We start from the raw sequence: 25,209 nt of genomic DNA on the forward strand, positions 1-25,209 counted from the left end.
AATACGTCTTTTGTAATGACAGGGGAAAAGTCTATATCATTACATTTTTTTAAACGGTTGAAGATTTTAAAGGCAATGGGATGCAAAATTGAGAGAATGTTAAACAGCCCAGATAAGCAAGATTGGGAGACTGCAAATATGGTTTCTCCGGGGCCAGGCTGAGAGAAGCCTTGCGGGGAGAGGCCTCAGGTACTTAACCTGAGAAACAGCAGCTAGAGAAGTGGTCACAAAGGAGACAAGCACAGGACAGAGAGGGGATGGTGAGGAAAGGTAACAGGGTAGGTTAGGTTTCGAGGGTTGGTCCCTTCCCCCGACACTGGAGGGAGGTAAGTTCTAGGTTAGGGTAGAGCTTTAGGTTCCTGGACCCAATTCCAATACAGGGTGGGGTGTCCCCTACAATTCAATTCAATTCTGACACTATCGACCCAGAGATACCCTACGATTCCACAGGTTAAGGGATCAGTCCTACAAGACCGCCCCCCACTGCCTCCACTTCAGACTCCAATCACAAGCCCAGGTTGTTACCTGTGCTTCTGACCAACCTGCTACAGACTGGAGGTTCCCATCACCTGCTCCTTGGACTTCAGATGCCTACTGCAAGCCCAGGTTGCTACCTGTACTTCATTAAAAGGTATGAAATTTAGCCATTTTCAACAACATGGATGGACCCAGAGAATATCTTACTATGTGAAGTAAGTCAGACAGAGAAAGACAAATATCATATGATATCACTTACATGTGGAATCTAAAAAACAATACAAATGAACCTATTCACAAAACGGAAACAGACTCACAGACAGAGAAAACAAACTTATGGTTACCGAAGGGGAAAGAGGGGGGAGGGGATAAATTAGGAGTATGGGATTTACAGATACACACTACTATATATAAAATAGACAAGCAACAAGGATATACTAGCACAGGGAACTATATTCAGTATCTAGTAATAATCTATAATGGAAAGTAATCTGAAGAAATAATATATATATATTACAATCACTTTGCTATACACCTCAAACTTAACACAATATGGTAAAACAACTGTCCTTCAATTTATAAAAGAGTCATGATGTCTTCAAAATGATAAAATGACATACCTCTGAGTTTCAGGGTCAGTATGTTGTGATCTAAACCAAGTCAAAAGCAACTGGAGAGCAAAGATGATGTACCCCTGCCACATCAAAAATCACTTCACAATTTCAGCTCCTTATTCAAAGCAAACACCAATTTTCCATTCAAATTTACTTTTAAGCAGAGCTTAAATTTATCTTTTGCCTTATTTGTACAGTTTGAATTGATTTTTTTTTAGCAAATGGTCATTAATTTCTACATGAAAAATTGAGGAAGAAGCATACTCCTTTGGAATACCATTTTTCTATTTTATGTATGTGAAATAAATTACTCATAATAATTTGTAGGCAAAAACTGTTCAGGCTGGTGTGTGTATATGAGTGTGTTTCTGGGTGGGGAGAGTTCCATAGCTTTCCTGGGATACTTGGAGGAGCCCATAACCCTGAAAAGGTCACCACAGTTCCAGATCTAACAATGGCTGAACTTACAGAAAAGTTAAGTGTCAGTGGCCTTGTTCCTTTGTGACAGTGTTAGTCCCTGGGCCCTCTATGAACCTTACTTATTTACAGTCATATGAAATTGCAAGGTCCATGTTCAGCAGAGTTGTAACGTAAACGAAAATGTGGGTTCAATCCCAGCTCTAGCTGTGTGATTCTGGGTAAAACATTTAATCTCTCTAAGCCTTTCATTTTATCCATAACAACTGGCCAGGTCATTACAAGCTCAAATTAGATGACATAATGAACATGCTTTGTCCACTATATAATGTCCTAGAATTGTAGGGTTGTATTGTAAGGTACATAATGTCCTACATATGAGGAAAATGAGGTGCAGGAGAACTAAGTAGTGTACCCAAGATCAGACAACTAAGAATTGCTGGATTCAAACTGGATTCAGGTCCAGATAAGCCTTCCCCCTCCCATTGTCCCAGGACTCAGACAAAAGGATATAAATTACCATCCAGTGAGCCTTGGCCCCTTATTTTACAGGTACAGAGATGCAGAACCCCTCAGAGATGCTCTAATTGCCTTCTAAAAGGCCTACAGGAGCAGTCTACCCCCGCAAAAAAATGTGGGGGGTCTCAGAAGATAGTCTCAGACAATCTGCTATGTCCCAGGAAAGATGATAGAGGGACTGACTCCTGACAAAGGCTGGACACAGGTGCCTGCCCATCTGCAGCCACAGGTCTGGGTCAAAAGCTCTCAACCCTGGCTGCACCTTAGAATCACCTGGGGAGCTGTAGAAAATATATATATCAATATACATCTATACATACATACATATACATACATACACACATATCAATGCCAAGACTCCACCTAAGAGTATTTGCTTCTGAATCTTTCAGAGCTGGAATCTAGACACCCATATTTTTTAAAGCAAACTGGGAACGGTATAGGTGGGTCACTGAAGCTCACTGTGTAAATGATGGTCCTGCTTCCTGGCTACAGCCTAAGGAAAGTGCGGGACAGAGAAAGACTGCAATGGACTGAATGTTTGTGTTCTGCTAACATTCACATGTTGAAATCCTAAAGTGATGGTATTTGGAGGTGGGGCCTTCGGGGGGTGATTAGGTCATGAGGGTGCAGCACCCATGAATGGGGTTAGTGCCCTTACAAGAAGAGGCCAGAGAGCTTGGTGCTCTCTTTCTACCTGTGAGGACACAGTGAGAAGTCGGCCGTCAGCAGCCCAGAAGAAGGGCCTCGCCAAAACCTGACCGTGCCGGCACCCTGATCTCAGACTTCCAGCCTCCAGAGCTGCGAGAAATAAATTTCTGTTGTTTAAAAGACACCCAGGCTATGGTACTTTGTTACAGCAGCCCAAACTGACAAGCCAAAGATGAATAATAAACGTTAGTGAAAACGAGATTAAACACATCACGAGAGCATAAGAAAGTATGAAGCTTATTGGTAAAGGTAAATACATAGACAAAAACAACCCTGAGATGTTGCTGCTGTTAATCCCAGAAAGATGAAGGACGTGTCAGGCCACTGGGTGACAGGCTCAGGTCTACCTAATTCCAAGGATTTTCAGCCTCCACTGAGCTCTGCTGCCAGAAGCATCTGAGAGGAGCCCGAGACAGCAGAGTCAAGCCCAGATGCCAGGCAGGTGATCCTGGCTGGTGAAAGTGAGGAAAGACCCAGACCCTCCACTGAGAGGCTCCAACCATCTCCATAGGTGTGCAGAAAGGCAAGCACTCACAACAGAGGAGCACCCTTGGGAGAACAGGTCCTGGCTGGTGTTCCAGAAGGTTCTGGCCAGCCCCTGTGCCTCTGCTCAGAGGCAAGTCTGTACTGTGTGGATGGGGGGGACATGACGTCCTCCCTCCGTGTGGTGCAGGAGTCCTTAAAGCAGTGTGGCAGATGCCATGACATGCCCTGTCTCCCCTTCAGGACTGCAGGTCCTTTCCCCCAGCTGCTGGGATGCTGTTGGCACACAGTCCGCACTGTCAGCCCCCTCAGGAATTGCCTTAGCTGCAGCTGCCCACCTGGACCAAGGTCAGGACACCTTCAGGGCCGGTGGGGGGCGGAGCTGCACGCATCCAGTGTCTGGTCGATGAGGGAAGAGAAAGGCCTGGCCTCTTTGCCCCAACTCCAGACAACTCTGGAAGACCATCCAAGTTCTAGAGTCCTCTACCTCCACCCCATGAGGTCATCTGAGGCCTCTGTTGAGACGAATCGCAGCCCAACTTCTCCCTCAGCCCAATCCTGCTTCCCCCAGTGCTGATCTCAAGAGCACCCCCAAACCTGCATAAACACCCTGCACATTAATCCTTGTCTCAGAGTCTGTTTCCCGGAACCTGGTCTGCAACAAGCAGCCTCCCACCCCTGCAGCAGCGTGGGAGCAGAGACCCCAGAGCAATGTGGGAAGGAAGGCAGGTGTCCTAGGCACCGGAGGGTAAAGGATGGGCTTGACAGAGCCTGGCCCTTAGCCAAGCCAGGGCCAAGTGCAGGAGGAGGCGATGCCTGCATCCCAGCCCAGAGGATGTGGCTCTGTCTTAGCCGCATGGCCCCCAACTGGCTCCACAGCCTACTTGGAAAGACGGGGAAGGAACAGGGCTGAGTCCCAGCCAGGCGGCCTAAGAAATTTCCATGTCAAACAGCGTACAAACGTGGGAAAAAATTATTCTCATCAGATTGGAGTTTACGTCAATATCAAACCAAGATTAGTTCTAAGTAATAAAGGGAGGAGGGAACAGAGGCCCAGAGAGGTGAAGTGACTTACCCAAAGCCACCCAGCTCCCAGGTGCTAGAGCCCGGATTGAAAACAGGCAGTCACACCTATAATTTATAATGTGGTCTGAGCCATCTGACCACACTGCCTCAGACAGCAAGCAAGGGCTACCTCTAATCCATATTACAAACAGAGCCCAGAGACGTAAAGAGGCTTGGCCAGGGTCACACAGCTTCTTGGTGACAGTCTCCTTTATAGAAACATTTCTTGAGCAACTTTATACAAGCCTGGCACTATGCACGGGCCAGATGTTACACCTCATAGGAGTGTACGTGTCGTGAAGGAGGACGGTGGGGTTAGAACAGTATTTATGTTGAGGCAATCTTCCTGGGCCACCTCCCCCTAGAGGGAGCCTGTGATTTGAAAGCAAGGCTCCTCCCTGAGACAACTACACCCAACGCAATCTGGCAAGTGTCACTTGCCTGCAGCAGAACCAGAATCACAAACCTGCCACGTGGGCCAGCACACACCAGCCAGCACCACCTGGACAGTAACCCCCAACCCTGCCCGCCGCCCCCCCCGGCTTGTTTCCATTCCGCCCCCCAACCCAAGGAGGCACACAGGGTTCCCTGGAGAAACTTCTGCATTCAGCCAGCCCCTTGCAAGGAGGCCCCTACTCCACCCAGGAAGGCACCAGGGCTCCCTGCTCTGCGCCGGATGCCACAGGCTGAGCCACAAGCGTCCCCGAAGCATCGCCCTGGCTCTGGATAAAACCGAAGCTGTCAGCATGCTAATTATTGAGAGGAGAGGTTGGGCACACTGACTGACAATTAATGACTCCATCTCTCTGTTTCCTGCTGGCATATTATTAATTCATTGTGCCTCTCCGATGGGGCCGGAGAGATAACACAGACTGCAAAAGTTCACATTTCAATTTGCAGCCAAGATGAGAGGAGGGGTTTGGGGAGAAGCATCAGTCCTCAGGGGGCGAGAGGGCACAGTGTGGGAAAGCCTCCTCCACCCACCCCCTCCTTCAACTCTATCCTACAGGAAGGAAAGCGCGTGTCACAGAGGCTCAATCACAGAGGGTCGCTGGAGCGTGGCTCGTAATCGCCGAGCGACCGGAAACTCCCCTGGAGAGGGGCTATGTGAATAAGTTGTGGTTCTAAGGAAACTGCATCTAAGGAATACCATGCAGCATTAAAGAGACACTGTGGTCATCTTTCTAGAAACTGCCAGGGAAAGATATCCATGATAGAATGTTAACTTTTAAAAAGCAAAATTAAAAGCAAAACGCAGACCTGTATGTCTAATATGATTGCACTGTCATGACAGAAAGAAAGGGAGAGACAAGTGTTCCCAGCTTCAGCATAGAAATAAGGGGAAGAGAGCCACCACAGCGGATGACGGCTGGGGAGCGCTGAGATGGCGGGGAGGGGATGAAGACGGACTTGACCTCAGCATACCCAGGCCAGGTATGTCCAGCCACCCTACCCCACACCAAAGAGCACGCCCCCAAGTAAGTATTTCTGTACTCTAAGAACAGAAAGAGAATTTACCTAACTCCTCCCTGTATTCTTTATAAACGTGGGGAGGGATGCAGCTTTCCCATCGCTGAGATCAACAGGTGATGAGCAGCGTGGCCCGGTAGTGAGATGTGTACACACGGCAGAGGGTCTACACGGGGCTTCCCAGGTAAGAGAAGGAGGGAAGGGAGAGAAGCAAAAAAGGAACCCAACCCCACATTTATTCATTCCTTTCCACATTGGGCTTTGAAAAACAAATGAGGAAGAGAGAGGTGGAGAGAGGTGGTGAGAGGGGCCAACGGCAAGGAGAGGTGGAAGACGGTACAGGTGGGAGAGCGGGCCTCTTGAGGGGCATCCTGTGCTGACAGGAGAAGCAGCCCCTGAAAACAGCACAGGCCAAAGGTCACAGCAGACTGGCCGCAGGGCCTAAGGTGATGCACTTCTTTCTCTCCACCTCTGCTTTCTCATCTGAACGTTAAAAGAGAAATTACGTGAGGCGACGTTTTTAAACGTCTTGCTTATCACAATGCCTGGAATACCGCAGGTGATCTGTATGTGTGTGTGATCTTCAGCACCAAGTATGTCCTTTTCTACATGTGTCTTCATCCATTCTGTCACTTCCAAGAGAAAAACACTCCTGACTCATCTGGAACCATGCATCCAGGTGAGCGAAGGAAGGGCAGGGCAAGGCAGTGAGGGAGGTGGGAAGCCCTGGACTGAAGCCGGAAGCCCTGCGCGCTCACCCAGCTCTGCAAGGCCCTCCATCTTCTGGCTTTGGTGTCCTCACCTGTGATATGATGGGTGACCCCTAGGCTGCTCTGGCCCATTCCAGCTACATAGCACTCTCTGAAAAGCTTCCAAGTGAGAGACAATGGATGCACTACACAGAAATGGCCACTTGGGGGCACCATAAAACAGGAAAAATTATCTCAAGAAGCAGGGAAAGTGTGACAAATTGTGCCGCTGACAGTAGAGGGCGCCCCTTTCCCCATTTTCTTCAAAAAGGTGTCTCAGGGGATAGAATCGCTTCCTATCTTGACGCGTTCAGAAGGCTGAACGTCTCCTTCTGAAGGTACCCAGGCATGGATCACGCTGGCAGAGAGGAGATGGCCGGGTGGCGGGGAGGAGAGATTCGCTCAGCTGTCCCTCAAAACAGACAAGACTGATGCTGCCAGAAAGGGAAGCACAGACATGGACTGGACACCTGGGGCACATCAGGAATGAGAGCTGGGCGGCAGGCTCACACACTCTCCTCCCCGCCTCCTCCTTCCTGACCTGGTCTTGAAGGGATGAACCAGGACAAAAGAGACTCACATGACCCCACTAAGTGCTAGCTCCTGGCACCATGCTCTGGAGAAGGTGACAAATTCTGGTTTCCCTTAGGGCAGCCGGTGGCTCAGCGAAGGAGCAGAGAGGGTATGAGGGGTGAAAGTCACCAGGCACTGCGGGAGGGGGCTGGGCACCTGCACAGGGACCCCCGCTGCTTAAGCTCCCCACCGTGCGTATCCCCACAGCCGACTCTCTGAGGGAAGCCTTCACAGAACCGCCAGAAGGTTTGAAGGAGAAAAAAAAGTAGGGAAAGGAAAGTCATTAGAGAACAGACCTAGAGAGAGACCATTTTTTTGAAATCCCTGGAAGACAGGTAAAAAAAAAATTCAAGGATGTGTGCTGAAGCTCCCCCAAAGGGCCATCCATCATAAAGCCAGTTTCTCGGGGTCACCAGAACTGCGTTGGTTCCCAGGGTGGGCTGGGGGGTGGTGCCTTGTGCTGCTCAGAACTCCAAGAAGGCAGGGCATATGCTGCAGGTCCCCGCTCGGCTCGTGGTTTCCAAACGTGTTGTTGGCTAGTGATAACGCAGTGTGTTGAAGGCTCATGATTTCTGTGTTCCATTGGCACGTGTCCAGGTTTTTGCAAGGCTGTTATATATACTACAACCCTAAGAGCCTGAAATGCCTTGTATGTGAGTGAGGGGGCTGAACTCTGCAGGGCTGCCTGCTCAAGTGTCTTCAGGGCAAAGCTGGTCCTCTAAACGCATGAATCAGCCCTGTCTGAGGCGGTAGGGAGTGATGGGGACTGCAGTGACCTTCCTGGCCCTCCTCAAAGCATACAAATTTAAATTGTATTAAAATATCGGATCATTCAACGAAGCACTTCTATTCAACTGAGCAAAAACTCTGCCCCCGTGCCCTTCTGGCAATGACATTTTTACAGACTCTAGTATTCTAAGAACTAACCCAGATGAGGCTGATTTTGCCAGCAAGTGACAGCATGTGGAAGGACATCCCCACTTGGTCTGACTCGTTCTGCATGGGGTTAGCTGCCTTTCAAGAGTTCAGAGAAAAATTGGCCACATGGCTTTAAAAATCGAACCAGAAAGCTTCAAGATTGAGACGTCTGGGGTTTTTTTTTTTGTTTTTTATACAGAATTTGTCACGGATGTTGAGTGTGGTGTGAAAGCTGGCGAGAATGTTGGTGGCGTGTTTGAGTTATCGTCTCTCCCAATCTGGCTGCCCCAGTCCCACCTCCCAAGATAGCACAGCTGCAGGGCTGTGGGCGGGAGTGATGGGTGGGATTTACAGGGCTGGGTCCTCCAAGCCTTTTCATTCACCACAGTCCACTGACCTTGCCATCAGAAGAATGGTTTCTGTAAAGCAACAGCAGTCACCCAGCCCTCAGGACCCCAGTTTCCTCATCTGTAAATGAGGCAGCTGGACCAGGAGGAGGGGGAGGGGAAGGGGAAAGGGAAGGAGAAGAAGGAAATGGCTGATGCACACCGACTCTTTACCACGTGCTGGGCACTGTGCATTTCCTCGTTTCATCACCTGAGAGCTGCTGGGGTCCACTGACTTATGCAGCTGATCCCAACCCTGACTGCACCCTCTGTGCCACGGACTTCAGCAAACCTCTACGCCCTGCTGTAGACAGTGATGGCAAGTCACGGCTCTGGAAGGTGAGGAACCCAACATGAGGGGGAAAACAACCAAACACTGGACTAAGTACTTGGCATGTTCTTCAGAAAGGTCAACGTCCTCATCCACAATCTAGCTAAGGAAGAAAATGAAACTCTGAATGCTTGAATATTTTTCCCCAGGTCAAATAACACATGGTTCAGTGTGATCAAAGGAAGGTGTGAAGGAGGACAGTGCCCAGATGACCTGCAACTTAACCAACCTGGGTTTTCACGGCCCATGAGGCTTTACACCCCAAGGGCGGACGCTGGTCTAGACTCAGAGCCCTGAGCTCCCCGGACCCCATAACGTGTCTGGGGGCTGTCAGAGGCCGGGTGAGCATCGAGATCATAATTATAACCATGTCAACTGTTCATTGAGCAATCATTCATTCATTCATTCACTCACATATATTCACTAAGAGCCTGGGTGTCAGGCATTGCTCCCAGCACTGTGACTATGGAGGGGACAAGGCTGCATGGCACTTGTGGGAGGAGGCAGTCAACTGTGTAGGGTGATGTGACCCAGAGTTACCAGATGTCTAGTTTAGACTATGTGAAGGGCAGCCTCTCTGAGGAGGTGTCATTTTAGCTGAGGTCAGAATGACAAGAATGGACCAATCTTGTTAAGTTCTGGAGAAAGAACATTCTGGGCAGAGGGAGGAACCAGGGCAGAGACGTAAGCTGGCACGGGCCTGGCCTGAATGAAGGCAGGTGGGCGAAAGTATAGGGAGGAAGGGAGAGAGTGGTCGGGATGAGGCCAGAAGCCACCCAAAGACCAGGTGGTGTGGGACTTCGTGAGGCAGAGAAAGGAGCTCAGATTTTACTCTGAGTACAAGGGCAAGTTATGTCACAGAATCACGGTTAAATTTACATCTTTTATAAACATCCCTGTCTGGTGAGTGAACAGACACATTCCTGATTACAGAGAAGCCAACACGAGGGAGAGGCCAACAGGGAGGCCACTGCAGTGGTCCGAGTGACAGTGGTACAGAAGAGACTGGCAGCCGTGGGGATGGAGAAGTGCTCAGACTTGGAATATGTTTGGGAGATGTGTGGGTAGGGGGCTTACCGACTGATTGGAAGCGGGAGAAAAGGGCAGGAGAGCAATAAAGGATCCTGAGAATCTTTGGCTTGAGGCAATGCACAGATGCGATGCCATTTACAGGAACGAGGAGGCAGGTGGGGTCAGAAGAGGGTCAAGAGTTCTGCTTTAGCCTTGTTAGGTTCTCGATGCTGGCTAGACCACCACCAGTGTGGAGATGCGGGGCTAGCACTGGGCTACAAAAGTCAAGAGTTCTTAGGAAATCTCCATTCGGGAGTCATCTCTATATATGTGGACCTGGTTGAGGTCACCCAGGGAGACTGTGTAGGCAGAGGCGAGGCCCAGAATAACTCTGGGGCTCACCAACATTTTGAGGACCCACACCAGCATATGTGATATAATAAATATGGCCAAAATTTACAACAGATCAGCAAGGCAAGTATTATTACTCTCCTCCACTCTAAAAATGCAGAGAGCTTACAATCAGCCCCAGGTCCCACGGTGCACAAGTTTAGAATCAACCCCACTAGTTTGAATTGGGTTCCTGTCACGTGCCTGTGCTGTGTAGTCACTGCAGGGGATGCCAAGGTGGGCAGAACGCCCCCGTGGAATAAGACAGGAGTTGAGGTCAGAGGGCCTGGTGTGAATCCTCATTAGCTGTGAGATCCTGGACAACTAACGTAACCCCGTCAAACCTGAGTTTCCTAGTGTGTCAAATCACATCTTTCTTTTTTTTTTTTTTTCATTTTGCAAATATCTATTAAGAGTCTATTACGTGCCGGGTACTGTGCTGAGTGATGGAGACACAACGCGACTCAGACAAACTTCTCTGCTCTCCAGTCTAGTGGAAGAGACAGACATGTAAACAGGCAATTACAATATAGCATGATAAGTACTATGATTATGGAAATACTGTTTCCCTCTTCATAGAGTAAGTTGTACCAACCTACGCAGACTTTAAAGTTACACATATTTTCCTTTCTTCCAAATCCATATGCAATAATAGTCCCATATGAAATGTTTCCATTCTTTATAATAGTACCCGTGATTTCCATTAGAATAAATAACATGCAAAGCGTCTAGCACATAGCCAGTGCTCAATCGATAGCGGCAGCTGTCATTAAGGCTTGGGTTTTTTGACCTAACACCACCTCTAACTTTTGCAGCTCATTTTCCTTTCTGTAAATTAGAAATAATAGTAGCTGGTCCATAGGGTCATAGTGAGGGTCAGATAAGACAGTATATATGAAAATATTTTGGAAGCTTGAGGGAATTATATTACAGCATTAGTAAAACATGGTTTCATGCCCACTTGCTAGAGCTATAAAACTTAAGTGTTAAACAAAAGGTCTCATAACCAGTACATTGGGCCTGAGGAAACCTTTTAACAGGTTCTTTGGGAAATAACATTCCGCACAAGAAAATCTGCTTCATCCAAATGACCTACAGTCTGTCTTCAGGAAAACGGAGACCCTTTCCTTGAAGTCTCCTCCTACCCTCCCAACTCCCCCTCCCAGCATTTAGTTCCCCCAGGCAAAAGCAAAAATGCTGGAAACAGCCCAGGTTGGTTTCTAGTCTGCTTCGTGCAGCACCAGAGTCCTGAGTCAGCGCCAAGGAGGCAGGATTTGTAAAGCGGGTGGTGTGCGTGTGCCATAGGCTGTCAGCTGTGTGGGCGGTGGACAGGGCCTAGGGAGGGGCTGGAGCTGAGGGAGGAGCAGGAAGCTGGCAGGGCCACCGACAGACTCCTTCCTGATTTCCTACTGCAGCAAATCCATGCTCTGCAGAAAGACCAGGCTGCCCTGTCCTACTGCCAGGAGGAGCCTGTCTATAAAAGGTTAAGTCCGGAGAAGCCAGAAGGCAGAAGAGAGAAGAAGGCTCCATCTCCCCAAGGTGCACCACAGACACGGGGTCCTGAGCAGCCCTGAAGGAGGGCAGAGAACAGACTCCCCACTTCCTCTGCTCCACTTCCTTCAACTGGAGGGCCTTGTGCAGTCAGCAACCTGCACAACTGCACAGCTGACCCAGAGAACTCAGTTACCTCTTTCCCTGGAAGCTAGCTGATTGGAATAGGTATCAATTCCCCTCAGTGCATTTATTTCATCATTCATTCAACAAACAGTTATTGCGAGTCAACTACATATGGGACGTTATTCTATACACTGAAAATAAGCAAAGTCCCTGCTTTCAAGAAGCTTACATTTCAGTGCAGGGAGACAAATGTACACACACAAAATACGTGTGTGTGTGTCTGCGTCTGTGTCTGTGTGTGCATGTATCTCTATGTGCTTGTATGTGCACGTATGTGTGTGTCGGGAAAATGATAGTAAGGCTATGATGAAAAATAAAGCACAATAAAGAGACCTCAACAGAGAGGGGTCAGGAAGGTCTCTCTGAGCAGGGGCCTCAGTGAAGTGGGGGGTGAGTGCTCTGAGGGGAAGAGCACTCCAGGCAGAGGGAACAGCAAAGGCGAGGGTCCTGCGGTGAGGTGGGTTCAAGAAATGGCCTGAGGCCAGCAGAGCTGGAGCAGATGAGTGGGGAAAAGATACAGAGATGAAGTCGAAGACGCCTGTGCATCTTTGCAGGGGAGAAGTCAAGGTCAAAGTCGAGGAGGGAGGTCACGCAGAGCCTTGTAGACGATGCTAAGGACTGGGGTTTGTTCTGTGGGGTGAGCGCCACTAGAGGGTTCTGAGCAGAGGACTGATGCAATGGGTTTCTGAAGACTCTTTCATGGAAACTCTATGCACTATCTTTCCAACTCCTTCGTAAATCCTTTCTTTAAAAAAAAAAAAAAGGAAAGGCAAAAAAGGACGATTCACTGCAGTGAGGGCGACAAAAGCCTGATTGGAATGGGTTCCAGAGGGAATTGTAGGAGAAAATTTAGAGATAGAGCGAATAGACAAACAGGCTTATCATGCTCTACATGGGCACCAGACCTCCACGTGGAGTGTGATGAGGGGCTGGTCCACAGAAACAGGAGGAATTGCCTGGAACAGGGTCCAGATGCAGCAGGTGGTCAATGCGGGTGAGAGCTCATACAAACCTCTTTGATTGCTTCTATTTTCCCAGTGAAGTAGGAAAGCAATTGTGGTCATGAGCTAGGAATAGGCTGGCAAGAGATGCTGGGGTTTGAGAATGAAGGGAAAAGTGTGTGAACTAATCTCTAAAAGAGTGTGAGGGTGGATGAAAAAAGAAAAGTAGTGGGATTTCTGGGCAGCACTAAGGGTGGACCTGAGGTAGGGGTCACAAATTTACAGCCAGACCAATGAGCACAGCTGTGAGTTTTGCTATAGCAATGTTCAGCTGCCCAGGTGCAGGTGAAGAAGAGGTGGCAGGTGGGATTTAAGCAGGGCTGGAGTTTTGCCAGACCAGTATAATGGAGCACCAGAGGGGCAAGGAAGTTGAGGGTGAAAACAAGGAAGTGATCACCACGATGGTGAAGCATGAAGTGGGCTACCGAGCAACTTGGGAGTCATCCAGCATCCTGGCCCTTGGCTACTGATCGGCTCTATCTTAGAAGGTGGCAGGAGAAAGAGTTGAGAGAGTAGGAGGAGACCTCAAGTGAAATGTCACCATTTTTCTCTGGAAAGTATTTTTGGTGCTTACAATGGAGTTTAACTTGGTAAGATGGGAAGTGAGGATACGGCTGGGGAGGGGGCAGTGACAAAGTAATAGGATCAACGTCTTGTGGAGGCCGGTGAGATTAAAGAATCTTGGAAATGCAGCACCAGAGGGAGTGAACTGGACAGAAAGGAGGTGATGGTCAGACAGTGGGATGAGTGAAACTGAGACCGTGGAGCAGTGCAGTTACGACACGGTCCAGGCTAGCCAAGGAAATGAGGTCTCAGCTGGAAGCATGGAGCAGAATCATCGGGGAGAAGAGGTTAAGGAACCAAGGGGCCAGGGTACAAGAAGAGTTATCTAAGTGGATATGGAAATAACTAAGAACTGCTGGCAGGAGAAGAGATGGGGAGAGAGGCAGTAAACCAAAAGCTGAAATCTTCGTGGCATGAAGGAGAGTGGTCTGGGCGTCTGTAGATGGCTGCAGCAGGAAGGAACAGCAGGGGGTGGTATCTGATGCCATGAGCTCCAAACTGGCGTTTCAGGACAGGTATGAGGAATAATGGTCTGGAAGCAACAGTGAGAAGCGAGGAGACACATACCCCACCTTCAGGCTCAAGGGTACAAGGCAGTGTGGGAGGGAAGACCCCCATCACGTGACGCGGCTGCAGGTCAGGCAGCATTCTTGGGAGAGAGGCAGGTTCCACTTAGAACAGGAGGTGAAGGGACTGTCCAGAGAAGGCTCTTGCTGATGATGGAACATGAGTCCTAGCCAGTGCGATATCAGGGAATTTGGGAATTTGGGGAGAGGAGGAAGGGGATCAGACTAAGGCATGCACAGAGCCTTGTGGGGAGGGAGTTTGTGGTGAGGAAAAGGTCTTGGTGGTATTGACCACAGAGATCTCCAAACAGACTGCAGTGATGGCTGTGAGTGCTGGGGAGCAGGGAGGGTGTGGCCATGTCACTCCCACTTTCTCCGCAACCCACTCCATCTGGGACCTTGCCCCATCACCCTACTGAAATTGTTCCCATTAAGGTCACCTCCATATTGCCAAAACCCAGTGATTCCTCTCCATCCTCATTTTATTTGACCTTTCAGCAACATCCTACACAGACGGTGTTCTTTCTGACACACCCTTCTTTTTGATTCTCTGTCCCTGTGCCCTCCGGTTTTCTTCCTACCACTCCAGCCACTTCTTCTCACCTCCTTTGTGGGCTCCTCCTCTACCGCTAGTCTTAGAGGTTGACATGACCTCAAGCCATTGGTGTGTCTGCTCTGGCTCACCTCCTCATGGACCCGCCCTGATGAAAGCACAGTCTCCCACCATCCCCACAGTCACTCCATCCTCCAACTAGCAAACGTTTAACTTAGAGAAAGACCTAAGAGTTATTCACAAATCGCTAGCCATGGTGAAGCTAAGTTTTCAGTGAGTGTTGTAGGAATTCTTGAGTTAGGTCGTATGACAGGCATTGAGTGACATGAAGAATGTGCAAGACAGTCTCTGCCCTCAAGGTGTTCAGCATCGTCTTAAGAAGACAAGACAGAGGTGCATAAAAATATAGTACTTCTGGAATACGAAGAAATACCAACCATCAGAGTTGTACCGTATTCAAATGGTCATCTACTTTCTCCTACTCATTTTTCAAAGCCGTGATGAGATGACTTACCACCTATAAGGTCACCCTGGGAATTAGCACCATGTCTCTCAACCCCCAAGCCAGTGCCCTTGCCATGGCATCTCAATGGGTGGTTGAGATAAGGAGTACTGCGAGAACTAGAATAAAAGGCACTGTGCCTTCAGAGTTAGAAGCATGGATTCTAGAACCAGACTTCCAGGGTACAAGTCACTAACGAACCTCAAACCACATTAACAATGCAGTAACTATCAGAGTGACCTTGGGAAAGTCACTTAACTTCCCTGTGTCTCGTTGGTTAAATGTGGACAATAATCGTACCTACCTCATAGTAATGATGAGAAGTAACGTGAGTTAGGTAAGGTGCTTAGAATGTTGCTGGCACTTAGAGAGCTACGTTAGGTTTTTAAAACTAAGAGCACTGGAAGATGATCAACAGGAGAGAAGGCCTGTTGAGTGCTGAGGGCCCAACTCCTCTCTGAATCCCAGGAGCCTGGTACATGTCATTGAATGAATGAACTAACAACCATAGGAAGAGACCACCAGAGATCAGTTAATCTACCCCCATTTGCACCATACAGGATGTCCACCAAAAGCAGGTAGGTGAATTCCACCATGACCGGCACCGTCAAAAAGCACCTGTTGCTAGCCTAACATCTAACAACTCAGTCTAAGGCAAGAGAGAGAAAGACATACAGGTCACAGGACACGCAAACATGCAGAATAAACACTGGCATCCGAAGGACAAAGTCCCTGGGTGGGATGTAAATCTGGAGTGACTGAGAATTAAATGAAAAACTATCTTCCTCTACTTTATGACTCCTAGGAATAAAATCCCAGTCCCCAATAAGCATCAATCAGGGTAAAGGTAGCCCAAGACAGAACACAGATCCTTTTGCTCTACACAAAAAGATCAGAAATAAAGTCATGGGGGGGTGGGGGGGTGGGGAAATCCTGGTCAATCTCTTCTATCCACTGAAGACCTGTCCCCAAAAGTAATCATTCACTCAAGAATGACACCAGAAAGAGGAGGGTTATAGCAGCAATTCCGGAGGGAAAAACGAGACAGATGCTTCCCAGTTGGGTGGATTCTCCATGGTTTATAGAGCTCCTCTTCTCAGGGAAGCTCAGGGTGTGAATCAGAACCCAGGGCTTTCCGCCCAGGCTCTCGGTAAATTAGGTGTACTTCGTGGGGGGATGGGGAGGGCGGGCTCCAAGTGAACCAGCTGTAGGCCTCAGTGAGGCTCCGTGCAGCCTAGGGCTGATCAGTGAGCTCAATCGGGTCTGACCTCAGGGACCTACCTCGGAGGGTCAAGCCCCTCTTTGGCGGGAGCAGCGATAGATCCATCATCTGCCTCGCTGGCCCATCCGTTCCCGCGGGACCACCGACCCGGTCCCCACGCCCCCTCGGCTGCTCCCTGGCCACCAGCCGGGCTGACGCCGTGCTCCCCAATCCCGCCCGCCGGGTACTCACTCCCACTCCTTGCGCCGCGCCTGCGGGGTGCTTTGCATCTTGTGCGCCTCGTGGGCCTTGATGATGTCGCGCTGCTCGATAAGACCCCCGCGCCGCCGCTTCATCACCTCGGGGCTCACCGGGAGGAAGGGGCTGGAGCCGCCCTCCCAGCCTGGGCCCTCGCCCTCCTGCACCGGGAAGAAGTTGTCGAAGCCGGCGGCGGAGGCGCGCGGGGAGGCCGGCAGCATACCCGCCTCGTCCGAGGCTTCGGCCTCGAGCAGGGCGCACTGCTGGGGCCGCCATGCCTCCTCCTCGGGCAGGGCCAGGACGTGGCGGTGGCGGCGGCGGCCCTCGGCCCCGGGCTCAGGGCTCCCGCCCGCAGCCGGGCAGAGGGCGGGCTCCAGCAGCCTGCGGCCGGGGCTCAGTCCACGCATGTCGGGCACCATCACAGAACATTGCTCTGCGCGGGAGGTGGGCGAGAGATAAGGGGAGGGAGGGCGGGGAGGGGAGGGGTGGGCACGAGGGAGATAGAGAAGAGAAAGAGGTTAATGACTTTGTCGTCCAGGGCAAGGCTTCCAGCCTGGCCCAGAAACTGGCACACAGTAGGAACTCAATAAATGATCGTTGAACTCAGGAGCATCCATTGTGGACCAGGCTGTGTGCCACGTGCTGGGTGTCTAGAGTCAAACACAGTAGACTTGATTTTTGCCCCATGAACTTCAGTCTACCGCAGAGGACAGACGTTCAAGAAATAACTGTATGCAACTGTGATAAATGTCTCAGGGTGCTGCTATCAGGAGAGGAGAATGCCAAAGGCTGTCCTACTCAGCCCCTACCTCGACAGCTACCTGGCTCTCCTGGCCCGTTGTGGTGAAAGAATCCCCCTAACCCTCTCCCCAACTCCTCCCACCACCTGCTGCCCTAACTCTCACACTGTCTCCCGCAGGACTGCCACAGGCAGGCTGTTCGGGAGAACTGGGTCCCGTACATGGGTTCCTTCCTCCTTTCCTTATGCTCATTTCGCACAGGATCTGGGGAGCATGTGTGGAATCAGGTGCCTCGGCGGGCTCCCTTGAGCCTCATTCTCCTTTTCCATGCCAAGGAGGATGTGGCCGGATTTGTCTCTGAAAGATGCACTCATTCAATCAACATTAACTGAGGGCTTACCACGTGCCAGCTGCTGGGCACGCCAAGATGAGCTGGATGTAGTCCACATCCTCCTTGTGGGAGAAAGAGGAAGAACGTGAATTTGACCACACAACGCGATGTGCTAGGATTGATCGCTACGTGAGCTCATAGGAGGGGCCCCCCGGTCCACTTGAAGGCTTTGTGGAGGAAGGGACCCTCAGTCTGGGTTTACACAGAGCTTGCCCGGCGAGGAAAGGGAGAGGATTACAGGCAAAGGGGTGAGCATGCGCAGAGAGGATTTAGGGAAACTGAAGGATTCAGAAAGAGTTCCCATAGCAAGTCTGAGGTCTGGGGGACAGTCCTGACTTGAGAGAACCTGAACTTAGCACCTTTTCCAGATCTCTACCGACTGTCTCCCTCCCAGCCAAGAGCCCAACACCTGAATTCCCAGCCTTCTCCCATCCATGTTCCAAACCACGCCCCTAGTGACACAAGTGGCACACACATGCCCCCTTGGCTCCAAGAAGTGCCATTTGCTCTACACGCTGGGAGGAGCCCTGGCATCCAAATCACTCGTACAGGGCTTAGTGAGCACCCACTAGGAATTGAGGGCTATGCTGAGCCCCCAGGGGAGGCATCTTCCCAGAACGCTGCCCTCCAGACCCCGCCCCACCTTCCCCAGTCTGGACTGCCTATCAAATCGCAAGTCACAAAAACAAAGAATATTAAAATGGGCAGGAATCTTAATGGTTGAGCCATATCATTTTACAGGTGAGGGAACTGAGGTCCAAAGAGGTAGACAGTCTTGCCCAGGGTCACACTTAGCAATAAAAGTCACAGCTGGGAGGGGGCTCAGGTTTCAAATTTAGCTCATAGTTTTTCCGCTGTGTTGATCACTCTGCTTCTACCCCATGAAGCAGAATCCCTAGATGCCTCTCCAGGCCCCTCCTCATTACACTAAGGAAGCAGGTAGAAAAGAAAAAGGAAGGATGATCTTGGCGCATAGGTGATCAAGCCTGATGCAAACATTAAATAGACCCTGACTTCCCTGGAGAGGGGGTGGGAGATAACTTCTTTACTTGTCTCCTCCTGCATTTCTAGCACCTGGACTGGTCGACCCAGCCCTACCAGCAAACATCTTGGGAATACTGGGCTGGAGGCCCTGGGAATGTGCTGGTCGGCGCTAGATACTCAGCCACCAAGCTGGGTCAAGAGGACAGGGCCAGGGGAGGTAAAGGGTCCAGGATAAGCTTGGTAGGGAGGAGAAAAGGAGAAAATAATTTCCAATCCTGCACGCAGTTGGGTGGGTCCCTAGAAAGAGTGATTCATGTTCCTCACGTTGTCATTCTGTCTCAACTCTGCTTGATGGATTTTAAATTTATCCTTCATTCCTACAATGTTTAAATGTCTCTCCTCCAGCACACACACGCACGCACCCCTCCCGGGCTGCTCCCACTCGCTCCGCAAGCTTCAGCACCGCCAGAAAACCAAGCAGTCTCAGGTTCTGCGGCCTGCAGCCTCCTCTTCCTCATGTCGCCCTATAGCAGAGGCTCCTGGGCCACCCTCTCAGCTCCCACCAGGCCACCAGGACCTGGCTTCTTGTCTATGCTTCCTGGCCCACCCTCTCCCTCCTTCCTGGATTTCCCCTTCCCAGACACTCTGCCAAGTTGAGTCACATCTTTGCCAAAATTACAGCAGCAATAATATGCACCACAGCGCTCCCGCTTCAACTGAATCAATTTTACAAATATCAAAACATGAAATTATCTCATCTTTCCTTTAAGAATTCCTGTTAAACAACCCTTCTATTATTGATATAAATGTTCATCAGGGGAATCTGTCGCTCCCACTGCCTGCCAAGCTGGCCAGTCCCCAGGTCTGGCTATCATCAAGCTGAGAAAACATCTTTCATCTCAGGCAATTTAGACAAGACAGAGTCTACATCTTCCAGGGAAGGACATTTGAATCTACTCTATACTTAGATTTCCCCCAACCCCCCAATTCTGGCATTCCTTGAGTTCCTTGAGATCAGGGATTTTGTCTTATCTTTCTATATCCAGCCCCTAGTACAGAGTTCAACACATAGTAGATTGCTGTGGTGGTCATTGGTACTGTTGGCCCAAGAGTCTGGTTAGGATATAATAGGATGCACTTCCGGCCCCCTATGGTTGAGCAGGGTCAAGTGACCGTGCTGCCCAGTGAGCTGTGAGTGGAGTATGCACGTCACTTCGGGGCTAAGCACTTAAAGCCAGTGCGAGATCTCTAGATCTAGAGGGACAGGCAAACTTTGTCTGTAAAGGACCAGATAGTAAAATATTTTAGACTTCGCAGGCCATGCAATCTTTGTTGCAAATACTCAGATTCTGCTGTTGTAGCCTGAAAGCAACCAGACAATATGTAAATGAATGTTTGACTGTGTTCTGATAAAACTTGACTTATAAACTTCTGTAAACTTTGCCCTTTCAAGTGCACCTCTTGGACACCATCATTGTCACTCAGTCTGTGCCCATAGGAGCAGGTTCTACAGAGCAGCAGGCAAAAAGAGAGGATGGAGATCCACAAAACAGAATCAAGGGTGGACACACCAAGTAAAAAGCTTCCTGAGGGCAAAGTTGCTGTCCTGTGGGCCCCAGCCCCAGTCCCTAGGGTAAGGAAAACAGGTCCCGCTGCTCTGAGATACTGACCTAAGAATGAGCTCATGAAAGCCCCGAGGGCACCTGTCTTATTCCTCTAACGTTGCTTTCCACTTACCTCTTCTCTCTTTGTTGCTTTTTTTTGGCTAACGCGCAGGGGATGGGATCTTAAATTATAGGGGTCCTGAGGAGGAAGAGGGCTTAGTGACACATTTGCAATCCAGCAGCTCCATTAAAAACTCTTCCTTTGCTTGTCAGGCCACATGGGGTAGCAGGGTAAGGGTTCTCCTTTCCACCCCTACCCCAAGTACCCTGCACTGCCAAAGATGCTAGAGCCAGTAGTCACACTCCAGCCTGCCTCTGAAACCTTCTCCCCTCTCTCCCCTCAGAGCCGAAGTCGAGATCTTCCTCCACAAAGGAACATTATGTTCTTTGCACCATCTTTCCCTTTATATTCTATCAAGAGTTTTAATTTTATTCATCTATTTTTGATTGCTTTAGTAATAATGGCCCAGGCATCCCCTTGGCCTCTCAGGCCCAGCAGGTGAGTCTGCCATGTTGAAGACATGCATCTTCCTCTCATTGGGTTCATGCCCATCCCACTCTCACCCCTCACTTTCTAATTCTTCCAGAACATGTGCATCTTCCAGCCACCTTCTGAGAAATGGATACACTAGGAAGTCACAATGTTCTTATGATGTACTGCCTTTATACCCTGAAAGCTTTGAGTTCAGCAAGGAGGAAGAAATCACCATGGAACACACCACCCAGCAGCATGGGTTGGGAGACAGTGAACAGAAATGGGACTGATAGGCAGTAAAAGGTGAGCGGTGGGCACACATATGTGCCTGAGCTGGACCTGACATATCCCAGCCCTGTGCCCTTTGTCTGCCCTGGGCAGGAAGAGGGCAGAGAGGTCCCCATCCCAACTGTAAGAAATGAACAATCCCAAGAGGACAACACTTTTCAAAATAAGATACTACACAACTGAGATACCGTTCTGACTTCTTTTCTAAAAATGATGCTCTACAGAAGAGAACTGACACAATGAATGGGCTTCCTGCCCAGTGAAAGAAAAGGCAAGGAATAACTCTACTCTTCATCTTCACCCACCTGCTCAGAGAGGAACATTCCTGGTATAGTGATAAGTATTCATCTAGGGATTCTTATCTGAGCCAGCTTGTTACCTGACTACAAAGGAGGAGTAAAAGCTGGGTTAGTTCATTTGCTGTAACCTCCCAAGGTTGTGGTTCTCAGGCTTTAGTGAACCTCAGAATCATCTCCATTGCTGGTTTTACAACAGAAGATTCCTGGGACCTCCCTCCAGAGATCCTCATGCAATAGGCCTTGGGTGGGCTCAGGAATCTGCAATTTTAATAAGCACCACCCTACCCCCGCCACCCCCAGGAATCACGTCTTGAGAAACAGTGTCCTAAAAGCAGCCTATAGTCCTGAGAGGTTGTGCTGAGTTGGTAAGAAGTAATGAATTAGGAGGTTAAAGGCCCGGTAGGTAGGACAGTGTTCCTTTCACCCATTTTCAATCTACATCATGAAGTGAAGGGACCAAAAGACATCCAAGATGAGTTCCTTGACCCACCCACGCTCCCTGCAAAACTCCATTCTCCCCTCGACTGGCGTCAGTTTTTGCCCCTCCCACATCCCTCTCCATATGTCTGTGTTGTTATGGTGACTGTTCAAGGATGGGCTAATGTCCAACAGCATTTGACAGCTGGTGCATTTTGAACGGAAACCAAGACCCAAGGAAAACACACGACTTCAAACATGGAGTGATCACTACGTCTGCTGCACTGAAGGAGGGAAAAGAGCCTCGATTTGGTGTCAGCAGCTCGGGGCTCGGGGTATAGTTCTGCCATTTGCTAGTCAAGCAAGCTTTCTAGGTCAGTTTCCTCTCCCGAACAATGATAATAATAATCATTATATAATTTATGTTACATTATACAACAGTTAATAATAAATATATTCTATAATTATATAATATATTGTCATGGATAATAATATAAACTGTCTTACAGAAGTCTGTGGTGAGAATCAAATAAGATAGCCCCTGGGAAAGAACTTGGAGATGGGAATTATGTAAATATGGAGCAAAGAAGAGAGTCTAGGAGTTAGCATGCTGAAACCAAGCTGCCTGCATATGAATCCCAGCTCCCCTCTGACCAAATGAATTCCTGAGCAAATGACATAGTCTTTCATTTCCTCATTTTTAAAATGTCACTAAGAGTAGATACTTCATAAGGTTGTTTTGGGAACTGAATATATAAACACGTAGAACAGTACCTGGTAGAGACGCCCAATAAATGTTAGCTCTCATTTTTTATTATGCAAATGACATTTTATTAGAGTAAGTAATGCTAGTAACAACACCAAAATATCTGTGGTTTAATACAGTAAAGGTTTCTTTCTCTCTCATGTCATAGTCTAATAATGCGAGTTGGCCTAGAAGATGAAAAAGAGAGACTCTGCTCCATGATGTCATTCTGGGACCCAGATTTATTTCATTCAGGGGCTCTGTCATCCCCTAAGGATGGCATTTTTTTATTAAAGGGCTGGAAAGTAAATATTTTAGGCTTGGCAGGTCGTGAGTTTCAGCTGCGGATACTCACTGCTGCCTTTGTAGTGTAAAAGCAGCCATAGATGATACATAGGCAAATGAATGTGGCTGTTTCAATAAAACTTTATTTACAAAAACAGGCAGCTAACACCTGAGCCTAGAGCCTCAGAGTCCTCCATCAGACTTTTTCTCTCCAGCCTGGAGACAAAGAAAAAGAAAAAGAAAAAGCACTTGGGGGACATTGCAAAAGGTCTTGAGGCCAGACCTGGAAGCGATGGATAGCAATTCTCCCCTCTTGCATTAGCCAGAACTGTCTCCTGGCCCTCCTCAGCCGAAGAACAGCAGAAATGCTGTCTACCTGAGTGCCAAGGACAGGGAGGAGAAAACAGTATTGATCGTCTGCGTCACACTATTGCTACTTGCATTGTGATATAACCACACAAGCGAATCGAAACGCAAATGTTCACAAATATGTCAAATACATGGAATATTGGCCAATCCAATGAAGTATTAATCAATTGCTGAAAATTAGCCACATCATAATGTGCACAGAGAGAGATAAACAGATATATTTTACACAAAAGGAAAGGAGAAACCCTAAGTGGTGTGACAATCAATTCACCAAAGGATCCTGATGATTCCGAAAACAAGACCTCAACAGTGCCAAGTGTTGGTGGGGCCTAATCAATTATGCAGCAGGCTCATACCACAGACACATCTATCTTTACAGTCCTTTGATGAATGACCACGCCCCCTCACACACACACTGGCCTTCAAGCTACATAAAGGCAGAGGCCACAACGACTTTATCCACCGCTGTATCCCTAGCACCCAGCGCTGTAAGCATTCAATAAAGATTTATAAAAGGAAGGAACGGGGGTGGGGGGAGAGGAGGGAAGGAACGTAGGTTGAAAGAAAGACACTCCGCAATTTCCCATACCATAATTTTGCTATTGTGGTAAATTAGTCCCCTTAAAGATCTGGCTTCTGCAGAGATCCTTACAACTACATTTGAGTGGGTAGGAGTGGGTTTAAGGGGCTTTTGCTTGCAACTTTCCAATCTGCTTGAATATTTGCCTTTACTGTTCTGCTTTAAGAACTGCTTACAATCTCTCCAGGACCTGCCTGACTTGGAGAAGGGAAGGGAGATGCTTTAACATGGGAGGGGAGACTTAATACACCCCTGTGCCCATAGAAATGCCCATAGATTCATTCAACAAACATTTATTGAGCACCTACTATGTGTTGGGGAGTGATAAAGGCACTGAAAATTCTTTACGGTACCACAGAAAGAATCCAGAAAGAAACCCAAGGGGTGAGGCCCAGTACAGGCACTTTTTTTTTTCTTACTTTTTTTTTTAAACACAACTACTTTGGAATGTAGACCAAAAATTACTTCCACAGGAGTATCTTGAAATTCCTTGAGCATTTGTGACTTTTCCAGGGTTTGTTACTTCTGTCACTCCTTCTACTTCCCTAAGGCACCCAGACATAAACAGACAGACAAAGCTAAAAAGGAATGCATATGTTTTCTGAAGATTTTAAGGGAAGCAGAAATCTAAGGACAGAATACTGTTCTTTGGATAGGATCTGGAAGGAGTCAGTTATGATGACAGCTGGAAAGAAAGCAAATGCCACAACCCCTTGGACTTGCAGAAACAGAGTTGAGATGCCACAGTTGTCTAGCCTGGGATAGAGAAGGGCTGGGAGGCTTCCAGGAGACCACACGTATTCCCTGAAAGGTATGTGGCCAAGCCACTGCAGCATCAGGCTTGGACAGCTGAATCCAAAGTGCTGCAAAAACTCCTCCAGTACCCTTGTTTCCGTCAAATACTTGTCAAGTGTCAATTCCAGGAGCACTGTGGGTCTCCAGCTAGCGCCTAATAATATCCCTCCTGCCCACAGAGACCAGGACGACTTGAGCTGATTTCCCTGGAAGCTGTCTTGTAAAGAGGAGTAAGTTACTGCCACAGCAGAGTTTGGGGTGGGAGTCAGCACTATTTGTGCAGCCAAACGGCATCTCTTCTCTGAGCAGGATTCCAATTTCGTTACAGGCTCTCAGAGGCACTAGCCCAGGAGCAGCCCCTCACTCTGCGGATTTAAGCAGGGAGCATGGTTTGCACTGAGAGAGCCGGTCTGAATCACCACCCACCCAGAGAAATAAGCACAGAGCCCCGAGTCTGCATTCAAGGCTTCCACAGTGTGGCCCCAGGAAGAAGGACAGGCCTACAGCCCTCAAGGCCTTGCATTTTGGCCAGCTGTGAGCCCCTGTGCTGGTGGCTGTCCCTTCCAGATGCTGAGCTCTGCCCCATCTGTCTGCCAGTGCTGGCCCCTCCCAGGGGTCAGGCCCCCCGATGTCAGACCTGTCTCAGAACCCAGCCTTTGTCCGGCCACCCACTCAGCTGTGGTCAGACACATGGGAAGTGACAGTGAAGCCTGCCAGCAAGTGCAAAGTCATGGCTTCTGA

The 25,209-nt window shown here is 49.0% G+C and overlaps 1 protein-coding gene across 1 annotated transcript in view; it reads right to left on the reverse strand.

Moving 5' to 3' along the window:
- Positions 1-25,209, reverse strand: part of CACNA1E (calcium voltage-gated channel subunit alpha1 E) — a 645,631-nt gene that overhangs the window by 346,923 nt on the left and 273,499 nt on the right. The window contains exon 9 of the mRNA XM_089910334.1: positions 16,431-16,869. Coding sequence (XP_089766460.1) covers positions 16,431-16,869 — 439 coding nt within the window. The remainder of the gene's footprint in view (positions 1-16,430; positions 16,870-25,209) is intronic.

The sequence above is a fragment of the Delphinapterus leucas genome, chromosome 1 (genome assembly GCF_059928025.1).
Source record: "Delphinapterus leucas isolate spDelLeu-1000000601 "Yukka" chromosome 1, BTC_Dleu_Yukka2, whole genome shotgun sequence".
Lineage (NCBI taxonomy): Eukaryota > Metazoa > Chordata > Mammalia > Artiodactyla > Monodontidae > Delphinapterus > Delphinapterus leucas.